The sequence below is a fragment of the Nerophis ophidion genome, linkage group LG11, assembly GCF_033978795.1.
Source record: "Nerophis ophidion isolate RoL-2023_Sa linkage group LG11, RoL_Noph_v1.0, whole genome shotgun sequence".
In the NCBI taxonomy this organism is placed as follows: domain Eukaryota; kingdom Metazoa; phylum Chordata; class Actinopteri; order Syngnathiformes; family Syngnathidae; genus Nerophis; species Nerophis ophidion.
Window position 1 is genome coordinate 38442965 of NC_084621.1, and position 17189 is coordinate 38460153.

General features: G+C 40.3%; 1 protein-coding gene across 3 annotated transcripts in view; it reads left to right on the forward strand.

Moving 5' to 3' along the window:
- The window catches only part of chn2 (chimerin 2), a 92212-nt gene that overhangs the window by 58544 nt on the left and 16479 nt on the right, over nt 1–17189 (forward strand). For all 3 annotated transcript variants that reach the window (XM_061915854.1, XM_061915853.1, XM_061915855.1), the window contains 2 exons: nt 9265–9348; nt 10945–11029. In XM_061915854.1, the coding sequence (XP_061771838.1) occupies nt 9265–9348; nt 10945–11029 (169 nt within the window). The remainder of the gene's footprint in view (nt 1–9264; nt 9349–10944; nt 11030–17189) is intronic.

Genomic DNA, 17189 nt, shown 5'->3' on the forward strand with positions numbered 1-17189 from the left:
ATTGGATACTTTACGTTGTTGTTGTTGTGCATGTTTGCGGTTGGCGTGATCTCAGGATGTAGAGATGGCAGGCAACGCGCCAGTAGAAGGTATTTTTATTGGGTACAAAAAATGAGGAAGCCCAAGCGTGACTATGGCAGTAGACCACAGGTGAGCAAAAATGTGACAAAAGCAAGACAAGAGAAGATTAAGTGAGGCCAAAACCCGAACACTAGACGATAAACCAGCGTCCCAAGGAAGGTGACACTACAAACCTTTCTGATTGGCTGTTTGGTACAGGTTAGCCACTTAATTGTGAACCAGAAACAGGTGAGGAGAAAAGCAGTCAGAGAGCAGTAGCAAAGTCACACACAAAAAAAAAAAAAACAGAAAGAGAAACCAAAATAAAAGGGCTGGACGGTAGGGCTGTGAATCTTTAGGCACCACACAATTCGATTTGATTCGATTCTTGGGGTTAATGATTCAATTCAGAATCAATTCTGGATTCAAAAGGATTCTCAATTCAAAATTTATACTTTTTTAATAGCATTCAATGCCAGTTCTATGATTAACTACATTATAAATCAGATAAACATATCTGATCGATTCCTTTATTACTCAAAAGAAAACAGGTTTTGTTAAATAAAATGCTACCCTAACATTTAACAGTGTCAAATACAAATAAGGCAACAAAAGAAGTAACCCAAACTTCTCTTTTCTAAAGTAAATCTGTACAGCAAATATGGGCATCTACATCAACAGTATGATTTGGACAGGACAGATTGAAATTTTTTTTATATATAAAAATATATATATCAATTAAGAATCATTACAAATGGGAATGGCAATTAATCTGAAAATCTTTTTTTTTTTTTTTTTGACATCCTTACTAGACAGTATGGAACACTCGACACAGGAAAAACAACACACAAGTCCAAAACAGCCATAAGGGATTGGACCATTACAGTTATGTCTAGCTTGTGTGCTAGTTTGCGCTTAGTTGTTGCGTAGCATATTGCCATATGGCAATATGGCACACTTTTATTTTCACAAAAATTGACAATGCGCTTATAACCAGTGCGCCTTATGTATGTATTCATTCTGGTTGTGCTTACTGACCTCGTACCAATTTTTTTTGGTACATGGTGTAATGATAAGTGTGACCCGTAGATGACAATTGGACATTAGAGATACTGGTTTATGCCTCTTGTTCAATAAATGACACAAACAAGACCAAAATGTTGACGTTTCATTGAGAATACAAAACATTACACACGGCGTTCAAAAATCTGTCAAAATGTTTTAGTACGACTTTGTTAAGCTACGGAGCCACATTGCTTGATGAGTTGTCGGAGCATTACGGCTACCGTTGTCTCATGCGCTGTGCTTCAACTTGCGAGTATTGTTATGGTGTATGTATTAGGACCTCAAAATGTCACCTATTAGGTGACATATTACCTGGTGTTTTGTTTTGACCTTTTACACAAAGTCAACGTTTTTTTTACCAATTGGTACCTGCTGTTCTGTGTTTGGAATCTGCATAAATCCTGAAAATGTGTGCGCGTTCGCCATTGTATTTTGCGGCGTAGTCCATAAGCTCCTTCTTTTTCTCTAGCCTCTTGTTGTGGGCCTTTCAACCTTGCTACTGCCATGTCTAATAGAAAGTAGAGTATACTTTGAACTTAGTCTGTCAGTAATTTCAGTATCAAAAGATGACGGGAAGAAGCCACAGTCGAAGTGGAGCAACATAAATAAGACCAACCACCAAACGGTGCATCCTGTAGAGACGGTCAATAAGCGACTTGAAAACGGTCTGTAAAACATAATCTTAGACTTGGTCAAAAGTTTGCATATACAGTATGTAAACTTTTGTCCAAAGAACCACCATTACCTGTTATGTAGACCGCGAGAAAGTGCTTTAAGTGTCGTAATTATATCACGATACAACCCCTTTAATGCCCTTAGTCCAGCGTGCCTTATGTATGAAAATAGACCTGAATAGAGCCGTACAGCAACATTGGGCCTTTTAATCCGGTGCGCCTTATGGTCCAAAAAAATACTGTAGTTTACCTTTTATAAATGACTTCCCTATAGCACAAGAAACGGCCAACCGTGTGTGCTCAATGGAGAACATTTAGCTGTTGACTGACTGTCAAGCTGCTTGTATTGCAGCACTAATATCAGAGATTTTGGATGTAAGCCGATGTAATTCGTTACTCGTATTTTTGCTGATGTCAGACCCATTTTGGGTGTCAGATCAAGACACCCCTAATGTTTTCGTAAGCCAAATGAAAGGCTTTTGGACTGTCTATTGCCGCCAGGTCTAGAGCAAGGGTTTATAAAATGTAGTATAGTGAGCCTATATTGTGCTACATCCTCCATAGAACCAGCATCCTCTGCAGTGCATGTTTGTTTTTGGTCCTGTCTTTTTGTCAGAGTTGCACATATCCCTGCCAAACACAAATGCAGCATACTGTGTAAACCTTCTGTTCACACCAGATTTTACTTTTTCAATAACGGAACAAAATAACCTATTATTTTGCTTTTGACATAACTGAAGTTAGCTCAGCAGGCTTAAAAACATGTTCCTTGTTTTTGTCAAGATGTCGGTGCCTCCCCTAAGTCTTCTGTTGCCTAATACCTTGAAAACCGCTTATCTAGAACATTGTTGATCAACCTAATATGTCTCAATGATTTTGAGTGATTTCAGTCCAAACTCTCCCCTGTGCTGGTTATATGAATTGTTTCTCACTGATGTGTTGCAGTAAGTACACAATATCGCTGACAGCTTTCTGACTGCTTATATTTACAAAGGAATGAAATGATCCATATTCGTGTTATCGAGGGAATGTGATCTTTGAAAGATTGTATTCATTTAAAAGGAAATTGTACTTTTTGGGGAATTTTGTTTATCATTTACAATCCTTTATGCATTCTAACTCTCAATTAAACACCAGCAAAAGTCAGTTAGCAATGGAGGTAATGGGATTTGATCTATTCTGCCTATAAGGCGCTCTAAAATATCCAAAACCTTCATTAACATTTCATATACATGCTGTAAGTGTATATGTAATGTAATAACAGTCACAGTCATAATAACTTGTAATATTTACGTATTAAACGGTGATGTATTAATTTTACAGACGCATCACAACGTTCATTATTTCCTTTACCAACAACTACTTCTACTAATCATGGCAGACTTCATGAGATACAACAATGACTACTTTGGGACAAATGATGATCCAGAACCTTATATTTTTGAGCCTGAATATACAGAGGATGAGCTACCAGTTTTAAAAGCTGAGTGCTAAGCAGATCCAGTTAGTCTTGAACAAGAAATCCATACTATGAACATAATAAGACAATTAGTCACTGTAGAATGTATGCTCTCACTGGAATGCTGACTGATGGGATGTTTATATCTTTCCGTTTCGGTTAAGAATTATTCATAATCCTAATGCAGGTTCAAAAAAAAAAACGTGCTGCAAACAAGTGTTTTTTCGCCATCTCCATGTCTGAGTTGAATGTCAAGGTTGACCAACTTTTCGGTTTATGGCCACATCCTTCTACTATACAAATGAGAGGCATAATTAATAATCTATAATAAAATTTTGTTCTGAGGCGATGCAGCAGCTCAATATGTCAATAGCTGCATATAGCTAGCTCTCTGTGGTCACGGCGCCGCTACATGTAGTTCCTTGGCGTTAGTGTTTTTAATAACAATATCGCTTACTAGGTTAATATTCAGGTTACGACGTGTAAATTAAGTTTTGTTGTCGGTTTTTAGATGTTTTTTGAGGGCTTTATGGGCTCAATATATGACTCACATTCGCAAGCTTCCTTGTACTTGCCGTATATTACAGAATAGAATGCATTAAAAAAAGAAAGTCATGTGTGTTTGTGTTTTACACAGGGATTGTGAATGATAATTCAAAGAGAAAAATGCAGTTCCCTTTTAAGCACAGACTATGTCTCTTACAGTAAAACTCTGATGTAGACGGCTGGGTTCTTTGTAAGACCAGAACGATTCTCAGATTTTAATCTGCCTTTACCGCGCTGAACATTTTGCAGCACTTTTTATTTTTATTTTATTTTTTTCACCGAGGACACTTTGTCCTGTGAGTTGAGTGCACTTTATTAGCCAGCGTGCTTCATTGCCTCCTGTGCAAAGTAATGATGACCAAGGGGGACTTTTCTCTACTCTGCATGCATATCAGACTCACTGAGACAAATTGTATTCGCTGGTGCTCCGAAGCTGTTAGCTCATAATCGTGTGGTAATGACTTTGCACGGAGGACAATTGCTGTCCTTCTGGAAGAAACAATCCCTCCACTAGGGGGCAATCCTCCTTTGTGTGTGCTGAGTGGTCTGTTAGTGTTTCTTAGACATATATTCATGGTTATTGGCATGGTTGAAGTTTATTTCAAACATTTAAGAGAAACGTCAAATAAAATGTGTTTGTCTCTCAAAGTTAGGGGTTATTTTTCACATCATTGACAAGATACATAGCAGCGCTGTCGGCACGAGCATCAGCTGTGGTGTCAAGATCAGTCATCCCTCTGTAACCTGACACTGCAGACATTAATACAGCAAATGGCCATCGATCAGCGTGATTTATAATGATTTATAATTCTACAACATCTGCTGGGTGAATTTTTAAGTATTTTGTCAATTGTTTTCATATTCCACAAAATGATGTGAGCTGTCAGAGGATGTTTGCAGAAAAAGTGTGTTTTTTTGGCCTGATTGAATTAGTCCAAGAAGCACAGCTCACCTTTGAGGCTCGAACGTGGAGAAGTCGCCTTTTGACCTTCGTGTTTACCATTCCCACAGCCGCACCCTGAGGCTTTAGTTGCACAGTGGCTTCACTGTATAGTCAATATGGGCACGTATTTACCCTTTTAGTGTAACCCAAAATGTTTCCCAGAGGCCAAGAGGGGGGCCTGATCTATCCCTCAGTTAGATTACTTTTTCATTCTGAATGCGGCCAGACCTCTAGCACATTCCTCCTGATACTCACCACTCGGGATACCAGTGATGTGCCGGTCAGGCTGGTCTGGTTATTTGCCATGGAATGATTTTCAAAATAATAGGGGTGTTGTTTGTTCAGATAATGTTCCACTTTGTCGGTAAATAGCGCCTGTAACTTTATCACACCAAAAAAATCGTATAAGTCAGCTGTTTTTCTGAGCACAGTTTTTGGGAGTATCGTATATAAAATAAACAACATTTTGCAAAGAGTGAGACATCCTCTGCCTGTGAGGTCCATCACAGTGTATCTATTTATTGGCAATGTTTTTTCTTTGAATTGAATTGTTTAAGCTGTGCAACGGGTCACATCCTTGTCAGTGGCCCCTTGTGTTATTATGCCGTGACTCACAGGAGTCCACTCAGCTGTGCCTTTTACAAAGACTCACCGGAATAAAAGAGTCAAGACACTCTGGAAGAAAGCCGAGCTTGTTGTGTGGACACCTTTTGTGTCCTTTTTCTTTGGCCAGACAAGAGGCCATCTGCCCGCAGACAAAGCTCAGCCCTCCTCGGGCTCCCTCCTCCCCTCTTGTGGCTAAAATATCTACAGAGTGGTGTATTTCACGTCTGTCCCTTCTGAATTGTATCCTCTGGTATGTGTTGGTCTCCTCAAAGAATGCCAGCCACAATGACAAATATCTTACACCTGTCATGTCACTCTTTGCAGCGATACTTTAACATTGCCCGAGGGCATCAGGACAAAGAGAAAATACATTTATAGTGTCTTCATGTTATTTTCCTATGTTTCAACCATTATTTTCTTTGTTGAAACTCTTAATTTGTTATTTATAAGGTTCTTGTTTGTCAACAAATGTTTCACCATTCTCACCTGTGCCTGGTTGCCAATTAGGAGGCTTTCAATACCAGCCCTGTCCTCTAGACATTGCTGGACTCTGGTGCATCAATGTAGCTTTGTTTGTTTCCATGTTATATACCATATTTTACCCTATACTTCCTGTGCACTTCCCTGCTGCACTAGGTATTTATTTTTATTAATAAATACATTTTACCTGCAATTCGTCTGCCATCTCTGCATCCTAGGGTCCAGACCAACACTACGATTACGCAGAACGCAATTTGTGATGTGTTTTTTTGTGTGGATTGAACACCATTTTCAGCTAATAGTGACAATGCACTTAGAGATGCAACTAAGAGTTATTTTAATCGACGACCAATCAGCGATCCTTTTTTCTATTGGTCAACTAGTTAAACAATTAGTTTGGGTCCTCGGCATGATGATAACTAATTTTCAGAAGGGTCATATAATAAATTGTTGCAAAAAAATAGATTACTAAGGAATGAATGTGTTCACCTTATTACTCAAAGAAAATAATCACAGTAAAAATATATAGACCTAAAGTGCAAAATACAGTCACCCCTCGCCACAGGCACTTCAAATATCGCGGCTTCGCCACATTGCGGATATTTATTTATTTTTACAGTTAAAGTTAAAGTACCAATGATTGTCACACCCACACTAAGTGTGGTGAAATTTGTCCTCTGCATTTGACCCATCCCTTGATCACCCCCTGGGAGGTGAGGGGAGCAGTGGGGAGCAGTGAGCAGCAGCGGTGCCGCGCCTGAGAATTATTTTTAGGTGATTTAACCCCCAATACCAACCCTTGATGCTGACTGTCAAGCAGGGAGGTAATGGGTCCCATTTTTATAGTCTTTGGTGTGACTCGGCCGGGGTTTGAACTGACAACCTACTGATCTCAGGGCGGACACTCTAACCACTAGGCCACTGAGGTAAAACATATTCTATCAATTTTTTGGTCCTAAATTAAAATAAAAAATTGCTCAATGAACAAAAAAATATCGATATTACAATAGTATTGGCCACACCAAACCAATCAGAGCGTGCTGTTCAGTATCGTGGCCACTGATTGGCTCAGCCTCAGATAGCATTACTATATTTGATTAACAAGGTGTATAGGTGACTAAATGATGTTATTGAATGTCTACGGGGCTCTCATAATGTTGAAAAACATATTTAGAACGTCACAAATATGTTTTTCTGCTTTAGCTATGAAAAAATATAATTTATAATTAATGCTAGCCAGCCGGGACCCCAAAAGGGACATGTGGTAAAAAACTGATCGATGGATTGATTTCTACTTTGCAGAAATTCATGTATTGCTGTCATGTCCGAAAACAAATACAGCAATAAACGATGGAAGAATGTATCTTAAGCTTGAATTAATTCCATGCAAAGAAACCCCTGAAAGCTATTTTCACCTTGTAATGTCAGGGTTATTTAGCTGCCAACAGTCACTCCAAGTATCAAAGTAAAAACAACCTCCTGCTTTACCTCGTCTTTGGTATTATTACCACAAGGAATATTAACATGCATGTTCATTTTTGTTTGCTTTTTGCTTCATAAGACAAAATAAAATGAGTAATTTTCAATGCTAGATACATGACTGACATTTTACAGCCTACTTAAGTCATCAAATATCACTTTTATGGCACCATTTAGTATTGGTTGTGAATACAATCAAATGTGTTAGCGCTACAGAAAGCATTTTATCCCAGCTTTATAGTTATGTCGAGTATGTCAAATATTTTTTGCAGTCTTAAATGTAATATCTGCAGTTGCCGACCAGGGTAAACACGCAGAAACGTCCAGAACACAAGAAAACTCATGCAAAACGGGAAAAACACAACTCATTAAATAGGCAGCTGTATAACGTTGTTAGTTTAATAGATAGACATTGTTAAGGTAAATGTTTAACTTTCACAATTTAACTTTCTTCTGAACAGCTTTTTGTGCTTTGCATATCTCTCTCGGACCTGGCACCACTGACTGGGCTTACTTCCTAGTAACATGCTAACTATTGACGGACAAAATGTATTTCAAAATTCAGAAGTGCCATGAATACAATTATTAAAAGTCATAAAAATTGTAAATCAATTATTAATTAAATCATAAAATAAGGAAATTATGAAATTTTAAAAAAATAATTAATTTAATGATTTGATTTAATTTTACATTAAAAATTACACATTTATGTACATGATTTAAATTGTAATGAATTAATGACGCATTTAAGTAATTACTTAAAGATGTATTTATTTTGTCCCATTTGGCACCCCCGGATTCCTAGTACTTCCGGAGTGTTTTCCCCAGTGTCTAATGTATTCATGTGATTTGGGGGTTTCGTGTGTTTCTGGCATTGTAGCACATTTTCCCCTGTCAGCCACCGTAAATATCATACTAAGGACCCCAAAATACCTGCCTGTCCTGTTTAGTGCTTGCATTTGTGCAACACAGGCAAATACATAATGAGTGTAGCAACAACTCCCCACTGATAATGCACCTTATGGCTGCAGACCTTCAAATGAGCTTTCTTTGCTCTTTTACATGGATTTGACTGCCTCGGGATTACTTCCTGTGTCAGGATTATGGCAATAATCTCTCCCAATCCCAGTTACTGGTCTGGCTCTGCTGGTCCTCTGCTTGTGACAAGTGGGAGTTTCTGGAGGGCCCCATCTCGGTGGCATGGCGGGGGGGATTCCATCCTTACAAAGATGGAGGTCAAGATTTGATTGAATTCTGAGGGTTCTTCATCTGAATAACCCTTTGTAGTATTTGAGGCAGCGGTGTCACATTTAGGAGGCCCTGTGCTGCTTGCGAGCTGCTGGCATGTGAATATCTGCAGCTAAGTGGAGTGGAGTGTGTCCGGAAGGCAGTGGGCTAATGTGAGAGTGCTGTGTGATATAAAGAGGGCGTCTGCACTATTGATCCTGCTTTACAGAGCTGTTGAGCTGTGTGAAACAGTCCTGACAGCAACCCTACTCAGCCCCTCCCTATCATAGAGCCGGTTCTCTCTCTCTCTCTCTCGCTCCTTTCTGGGCGTGTGAAAGAGGGCCATTGTGCGAGGCACACTCCAGCCTTCAGGCCACCCACCGTCCATCTTCTCCGCACTGCACTGACCAGAAGTGGAGCGTTTCCCTCGATAGCGGCTGTCTGTTGCCCTGCTGGTTGAGAAGAGGGGAGCGGACCGGAGCGGACCGTGCTTCTCTCTTCAGCATCTTCCCCCAGAGGAGATGGAGGACCTGTGGGAACTAGATAAGGCCAGCGCGGAGGCCGAAAATAAAAGAGGCGGGTTTGGAGGGGACGTGATGAACCACAAAGCCAAACGACAGGAGCGGAAGCGACAGGAACTGCTGGCTTTTGCCCTGGGAGTCAAGCTGGGGAGCAAGGGGACACTTTTGTGGAAGCCCATCAAACTGTTGGCCTCCTGTCCACAGATCTCCTCGTCTCTGGTGAGGCAGAGCACCTTGAAAGACACACCAGAGAAGCAGTGCTCCTATGAGAAGATCCATAACTTTAAGGTAAGATGAAAGTCTTCAGTAAAACATATGTGTCTTGATCAAATAATATTGTTGTTCTGATGGAAGCACACACAGCTGACTTCCTGCTGCACAAAATGTGTGACTAATGGACAGAGGCAAGCACAGCACATTGATTATCATTGATTTTCAACTCTTACTGTTAGTCTACTGACTTTGTGAGACACATGTAATTTATTCTAAGCACTCATGACTCGCAATCTTTTAGGGCTGTCTTCCATTAAGGATGTTCATAGTCAAACCTGATTCGTTAGATTTTGCCCATAGTTGACGATATTTCAAATCTATGCTGTTAAAATAAACAGATTGTGATGATAGTAGTGCATCCTGACAGGTCAGTAGGTGGTAGCATAACGTACAGCGGCAAAACAGAGATCTCATTTGCAACTTTTCCCACTCAATTAATCAAAGTTTATTTATATAGACCTTAATAACAAGTGTTTCAAAGGGCTGCACAAGCCACAACAATATCTGGGGCTCAGATCCCTCCACCAAAATAGGCTACACTATTCAGATAATCAAATGCACATGGAAATTTGGATTGGTTAGTGAGGTCCTCTGCTCAAGACCTCCAATTTGACTAAATAGAGGAAGGAACATTTGTAACAAAGTTTCTGTATCTGTACCTACGGAAGGATCATTACATTTGCCAGCAAAGAGCTACACCTCTAGCGAGGAGGCGGCACGTCCGTTCACACACTGTGTCTAATTTCCGGTTGGATTTAGACGGCTATAGGCGTGCAGTGGGACAGAGAGATTCCTGTCTGACTGTGGCGCATCCTGGTACCCTATGTACAGTATAAACATTTTACCAATACTATTAGTAAAATATTTTTCCTTGCAAACAATTAGGTTTTTATATAATACGAGATGTGGGAGGCCAAAACTCACAGCCAGCGGTTTTAGTCACGTCACGTCACAACACCAGGAAGCAGTGACCAAAATGGGTGATCGCTGTCTCTGGACGGACAGAATTGTAATTGTATGATCTCGTATTCTCTAAAAAAGTATTTGTCTACACACAAATGATGAAGGCAATCATTTCATCCTCCCAACACACCTGCTGTAGATGGTGGGCTTCAGCAGGCACTTAACTCCAGGAGGGTTGAATGTCTGACGATTCAAAATCGAATATTTGACTATTTGAATACAGTTCTAAAATCTATTGCATTAGGTTTCATTTCTAACCTGCTTAAGCTATTTTTCTGTGAAAAGACAACAAAAATCCTTCACCGCCTGCCTGATGCTACCTTCCCTCCTCTCACCTGTTGAAGGTGTGTGCGTTTGACTGCACAGGTGTGTCGTCCTAACAGTGTCGGGGGTGCCTGTCTGTTATTTAGACATGCAGCCCTGCCTGCAAGTATCTGATTGCCTGGCAGCAGATGCCAGACACATAACGCTAAATCCTTTAATCTGCCTCATGTGTGTACACACGCTCTCAATTGACCACCACACTCCCCTCTCCTGTAGCGGCCCATCGCAAAGTAAGCTCTGTGCCGCCCATCTAAAGGGTGCTTCTCCTGTTTTTGGACATGGAGGTGCAATGTGTGTGTCTAATCATGGGGTGTCCACCTGCAGGTACACACCTTTCGAGGGCCACACTGGTGTGAGTACTGCGCCAACTTCATGTGGGGCCTAATTGCCCAAGGTGTCCGCTGCTCAGGTAAGTGCACTGCAAACGACAAAGAATGCATTGTCGGTCATAGGACAGCTTTCACAAGTAATGTACAGTGTGTGGACAACACGTTGCAAAACGGTTCTAAATACACATCGGTGGGTTGATAACACTGAATAACTTTATGGTTATCCGGCCAACCAAAAAACATGTTTTTCCATTGTATTGCATCCTTTTCTAATTACAAGCTTAAATCCATCCATCCATCCATCCATCCATCCATCCATCCATCCATCCATTTTCTAACGCTTATTCTCTTCGGGGTGGCGGGGGGCGCTGGAGCTTATCTCAGTTACAATCGGGCAGGAGGCGGGGCACACCCTGGACAAGTCGCCACCTCATCGCAGGGCCAACACAGATAGACAACATTTTTCACACTCACATTCACACACTAGGGCCAATTTAGTGTTGCCAATCAACCCATTTCCAGGTGCATGTCTTTGAATGTGGGAGGAAGCCGGAGTACACGGAGGTAACCCACGCAGTCACGGGGAGGACATACATTTCATAGAGAATAATTATATCGTCCATGACAGAAGTATTGTCACATAAGGACATATTGACTTACAGTGGAAAAATGATGATTTTATGTTTACATTTAAAACATTTCCTTGTGGTCTAGATAATATGAATTGGATATGGTAGGGTTTAAATTTTGCTTAACTTCGGCTCATCGGTCACATTTATAACCCTTTTTTTTGAGTCTGTCTGCAAGATTTTCAATTCTTGAGGCGTTCCCCAGATTGCAAATGAAACCACGCTGTTCAAAAGTATCATAATTTTTATTTTGAAAATGTACACTTTTTCAATATTTATCTTGGAGTTGTCAACACAAATTTTTATTTTTCAGACAAACACTATATTGATTTCCTCGGTCACAAAATTAGGCACACCTGTATAGTCAGTCTGCGATCGATTTTTAGCGGCATTTATGTCATTGCATGTCGCATGTCAGTGTTATTATGCACATACCAGGATTATGAATTAAGTTCTTTATTGTCATTGCTTTTAGGAAGACAATGAAATGTGGTTTCACAGAGAGAGCACAGTGTAAAAATATGAACGAATGCAGTACACAAAAAATACACATACAAATACACACTGTAAAAGTACAATCCTTTACACAGTCCTCGTTTGGCTTGTCATTTGAGTGATGAGGTTGATGGTGGTTGGTGATGGTTAGAAGACAAGAATATACTTTATTCTACCTTTCTTGTGTTTCCCTTATAGCCTGAAGCAAAGGGGAAGGAGCATGTCTCCCTCTGGCTGCGAACTTTACTTAATGTCCAAATAAGTACTTCCACCTCGCTGTGAGTCACGACTTAGCCAAACTGTACAACTTTGCAAACAGAGGCCACCAAAACTGCGTGCAAGCTCACGCCAAAAAGCATGAATTGTATGATTTGATGCTTTGGCATTGTGTAACATGAGTATCCAACATTTTAACATTTATAAGTCTAAGACTAAAATTATCAAAGGTACCCTTTAAAAGGGGATATATCTTTACTTCTAATCTATCAATTTCTAGGGGAAAAAAAAGTTTCATGTCAAGAGTTTTCACATTATTAACTCTGTGTCAAAGGAAAAAGGTGATAAAAATGTCTTGACGTTCACAGCTTTGTAAAGCCCATAACATTTGTTTTTGCATGGACAAAAGTTTTTATATGATTCAACCAATCACACATTTGAGCTTTGCTTGTGATAAATACTGCAATGGACACATTCCCAAGTGTGTAAAAAGAACCCCAGCAAAGACCATCATGTGAACTACAAAATTACGTCGAAGAACATGCACAAGATTCAACCACTATCCGCAATAATGATCAAGAGCCTGAAGATAAAGTCTGCTGCTCAGTTGGCAGAAATCTTCAATGTATCCTAACGTCAAGTAGAGAAAATAAAAACAATTCAGACCCTGTAACCTAAGACTTGGTTGAGAGGACAAACAGCCTTTTTTCAAAAATCCCTTTATCTACAAGAACAGTTTTATCAAATTGTCTCACGCTGTGGTCTGTATGGCCGAATTAGTGCTGACAAACTAACATTAAACGGAAGACTGCTAAAAAAAAACGTGTTGCATTTGTCAAGATCCACAGCTGGCAAAAGGATGGACAGTAGAGACAAAAGATAGATTTTCTAATAAATAATTTATTAAACTGCATCTCTAACACCGTGAATATTGTAGAAGACCTGTTGGAACACACATGGACCCAAAATTCACCCAGAAAAACATTTAAGTTTGTCGCGGAAAAATCCTGGTTTAGGTAACATCCAGTATTGGTGTGTGTGAGATCTTCAGAAGGGATGACAGTATCAACAGATTGAAGTATCAAGACGTTCTTGCTGCCAAGTACATTCTAAATCACAAGAAAGGGCATTTTCTGAAGCAGAAATATGCTCCTTCTTTTAGGCGAAAAAGGTCAAGCTGCTCCCAGATTGTTCATCCTAGTTACCATGCAGACATGAAAATTAATGAGCATGTCTGATGTAAGAAGATGGAGATTTGGAAAATTACACCAAATTATTTATTTGCCATAACAGATGATTTCCTAAATAAATTATTTGGGGGGTTGTTGAGTTGTATGGATGCAGTCTTTCAAGTTCATGTGACTCAAACATAATAATCATTCAATGTTTTTTAAAAACCTTTATCCAGGAAGTCCCATTGACATTAGTAATCTCTTTCAAGGGAATCCTGCTACAAACATTCATCTGATATTACTGTTGTAGTTTTAGGTTTTCAAAATAAAATAATACCATAATTTCACAATACAGTATTTGCTTTGTCACATATAAAACAAAAGTAAACATTTTTTCAAATAACCTAATACAAACCCCGTTTCTAAATGAGTTAGGAAATTATGTTAGATGTAAATATAAACGGAATACAATGATTTGCAAATCATTTCCAACCCATATTCAGTTTAATATGCTACAAAGACAACATATTTGATGTTCAAACTGATGAACTTTTTTTTTTTTGCAAAATAATCATTAACTTTAGAATTTGATTCCAGCAACACGTGACAAAGAAGTTGGGAAAGGTGGCAATAAATACTGATAAATTTGAGGAATGTTCATCAAACACTTATATGGAACATCCCACAGGTGTGCAGGCTAATTGGAAACAGTTGGGTGCCATGATTGGGTATAAAAGCAGCTTCCATGAAATGCTAAGTCATTCACAAACAAGGACGGTGTGAGGGTCACCACTTTGTAACCAAATTGTCGAAAAGTTTTATAACAACTTTTCTCAACGAGCTATTGCAAGGAATTTAGGGATTTTACCATCTACGGTCCGTAAAATCATCAAAAAGTTCAGAGAATCTGGAGAAATCACTGCACGTAAGCAATGATATTAGGGACTTTTGGTCCCTCAGGTGGTACTGCATGAAAAACCGACATCAGTGTATAAAGGATATCACCACATGGGCTCAGGAACACTTCATAAAACCACTGTCAGTAGCTACAGTTGGTCGCTACATCTGTAAGTGCGAGTTAAAACTCTACTACGCAAAGCCAAACCCATTTATCAACAATATCCTGAAACACCGCCGGCTTGGCTGGGCCCGAGCTCACATAAGATGGACTGATGCAAGTGGAAAAGTGTTCTGTGGTCTGACGAGTCCACATTTCAAATTATATTTGGAAACAGAGGACGTGGTGACCTCCAGGACAAAGAGGAAAATAACCATTCGGATTGTTATAGGCGCAAATATCAAAAGCCAGCATCTGTGATGGTATGCGGGTGTATTAGTGCCCAATGCATGGGTAACTTACACATCTGTGAAGGCACCATTAATGCTGAAAGGTCCATACAGGTTTTGGAGCAACATATGTTGTCATCCAAGCAACGTTATCATGGGCGCCCCTGCTTATTTCAGCAAGACAAGTGTTACAACAGCGTGGCTTCATACAAAAAGAGTGCAGGTACTTTCCTGGCCCGCCTGCAGTCCAGACCTGTCTCCCATCGAAAATGTGTGGCGCATTATGAAGCGTAAAATACGACAGCGGAGACCCTGGATTGTTGAACGACTGAAGCTCTATATAAAACAAGAATGGGAAAGAATTCCACTTTAAAAGCTTCATCAATTAGTTTCTTCAGTTCCCAAACGTTTGAGTGTTGTTAAAAGAAAAGTTGATGATGTAACACAGTGGTGAACATGTCCTTTCCCAACTACTTTGGCACTTGTTGCAGCCATGAAATTCTAAGTTCATTATTATTTGCAAAAAAAAATAAAGTTTATAAGTTTGAACATCAAATATCTGGTCTTTGTAGTGCATTCAATCCAATATGGGTTGAAAAAGATGTGTAAATCATTGTATTCCGTTTATATTTACATCTAACACAATTTCCCAACTCATATGGAAACGGGGTTTGTATATGTCAGAGTTAGTGGGTGACGAACCCCAATATGCAGAGAAGGAGGCAGGCATCGAGTAAGAAAACATGATTTAATAAAACACTTAGACAAAACCGAACAAAAGGGTACAAACAAAAGGTGCGCACGTAGGCGGATAACAAACTTGGCTGTGAACAAAACAAACTGGAAGCAGGGAACAAAAAACAGTAAGCTACAAACAGCTAACGAATATAGCTTACCGCTACGTTGCAAAGACACAACCAGTTGGAACAACAAGTAGAAATGACATTAACACGACAGGAGCGACATGACAAGAGCGACAATAACTAAGCACTGACTGGAGGACAAAAGCAGATAAAAATAGGAGCGGGCTGATTGTCACCAGGTGTGGCCAGGTGCCAATCAGCCGCAGCTGAGGGGAAACAGCGCTCAGGGAGAAAGACAGGAAACCAACAAAATAAGAGCGCTGACAGAAAATACTACACACACAGAGGAAAAAACTAGAACACAAACAAACTGTCAGTGGCAAGCCTGACAGTAGCCCCCCTTCCCATAACGGATCCTCATAGCCCCCTCCTCAAGGGACGGATCCCAGACGTCCCCAGATGGGCCAACAGTCAACAGGGGTGGGTGGGAGAGGGCTTGAAACGTGGCCAAACTCTTCTTTAAATTATCCATTAATTCTAACGCTAAATTAAGCCTCTCCGCCATAAACATCTCTGCGGGGTTCGAATTTGGCTGGATTATTCAGTTAGTTTGTGACGAACCCCAAGATGCAGAGAAGGAGGCAGGCATTGTGTAAGGAAACATGATTTAATTAAAATACTAAGACAAGAACAAACAAAAAGGGTACTAACAAATAGCGCGCACAAGGCGGATAACAAACAAAAAGGCCTAGTGTGGAAGCTATCAGGTATCAAGCAAGAAACAGAAGTCGTACTTATAATATGAAAACAAACTTAAGTAAACTACAAACCACTATCAAATATAGCTTACCGCAACGCTGCATTGACACGATATGATACGACACGACACGACAGGTAGCAACGACAATAATACAGCACTGACTGGAGGACAAAAGCAAGTAAAAATAGGAGCGGGCTGATTGACCCCAGGTGTGGCCAGGTGCTGCAGCTGACGGGAAACAGCGCTCAGGGAGAAAGACAGGAAACCAACAAAATAAGAGCTCTGACAGGAAATAACTACACACACAGAGGAAAAAACTAAAACACAAACAAACTGTCAGGGGCAAGCCTGACAGTATATACTGATGTACCGTATTTTTCGGATTATAAATCGCTCCGGAGTATAAATCGCACCTGCCGAAAATGCATAATAAAGAAGGAAAGAATATATATATAAATCGCACTTGAGTATAAGTCGCATTTTTGGGGGAGATTTATTTGATAAAACCCAACACCAAGAATAGACATCTACCCATCCATTTCCTACCGCTTATTCTCTTTTGGGGTCGCGGGGGGCGCTGGCGCCTATCTCAGCTACAATCGGGCGGAAGGCGGTGTACACCCTGGACAAGTCGCCCCCTCATCGCAGGGCCAACACAGATAGACAGACAACATTCACACACTAGGGACCATTTAATGTTGCCAATCAACCTATCTCCAGGTGCATGTCTCTGGAGGTGGGAAGAAGCCGGAGTACCCGGAGGGAACCCACGCATTCACGGGGAGAGCTTGCAAACTCCACACAGAAAGATCCCGAGCTTGGGATTGAACCCGGGACTGCAGGACCTTCGTATTATGAGGCAGACGCACTAACCCCTC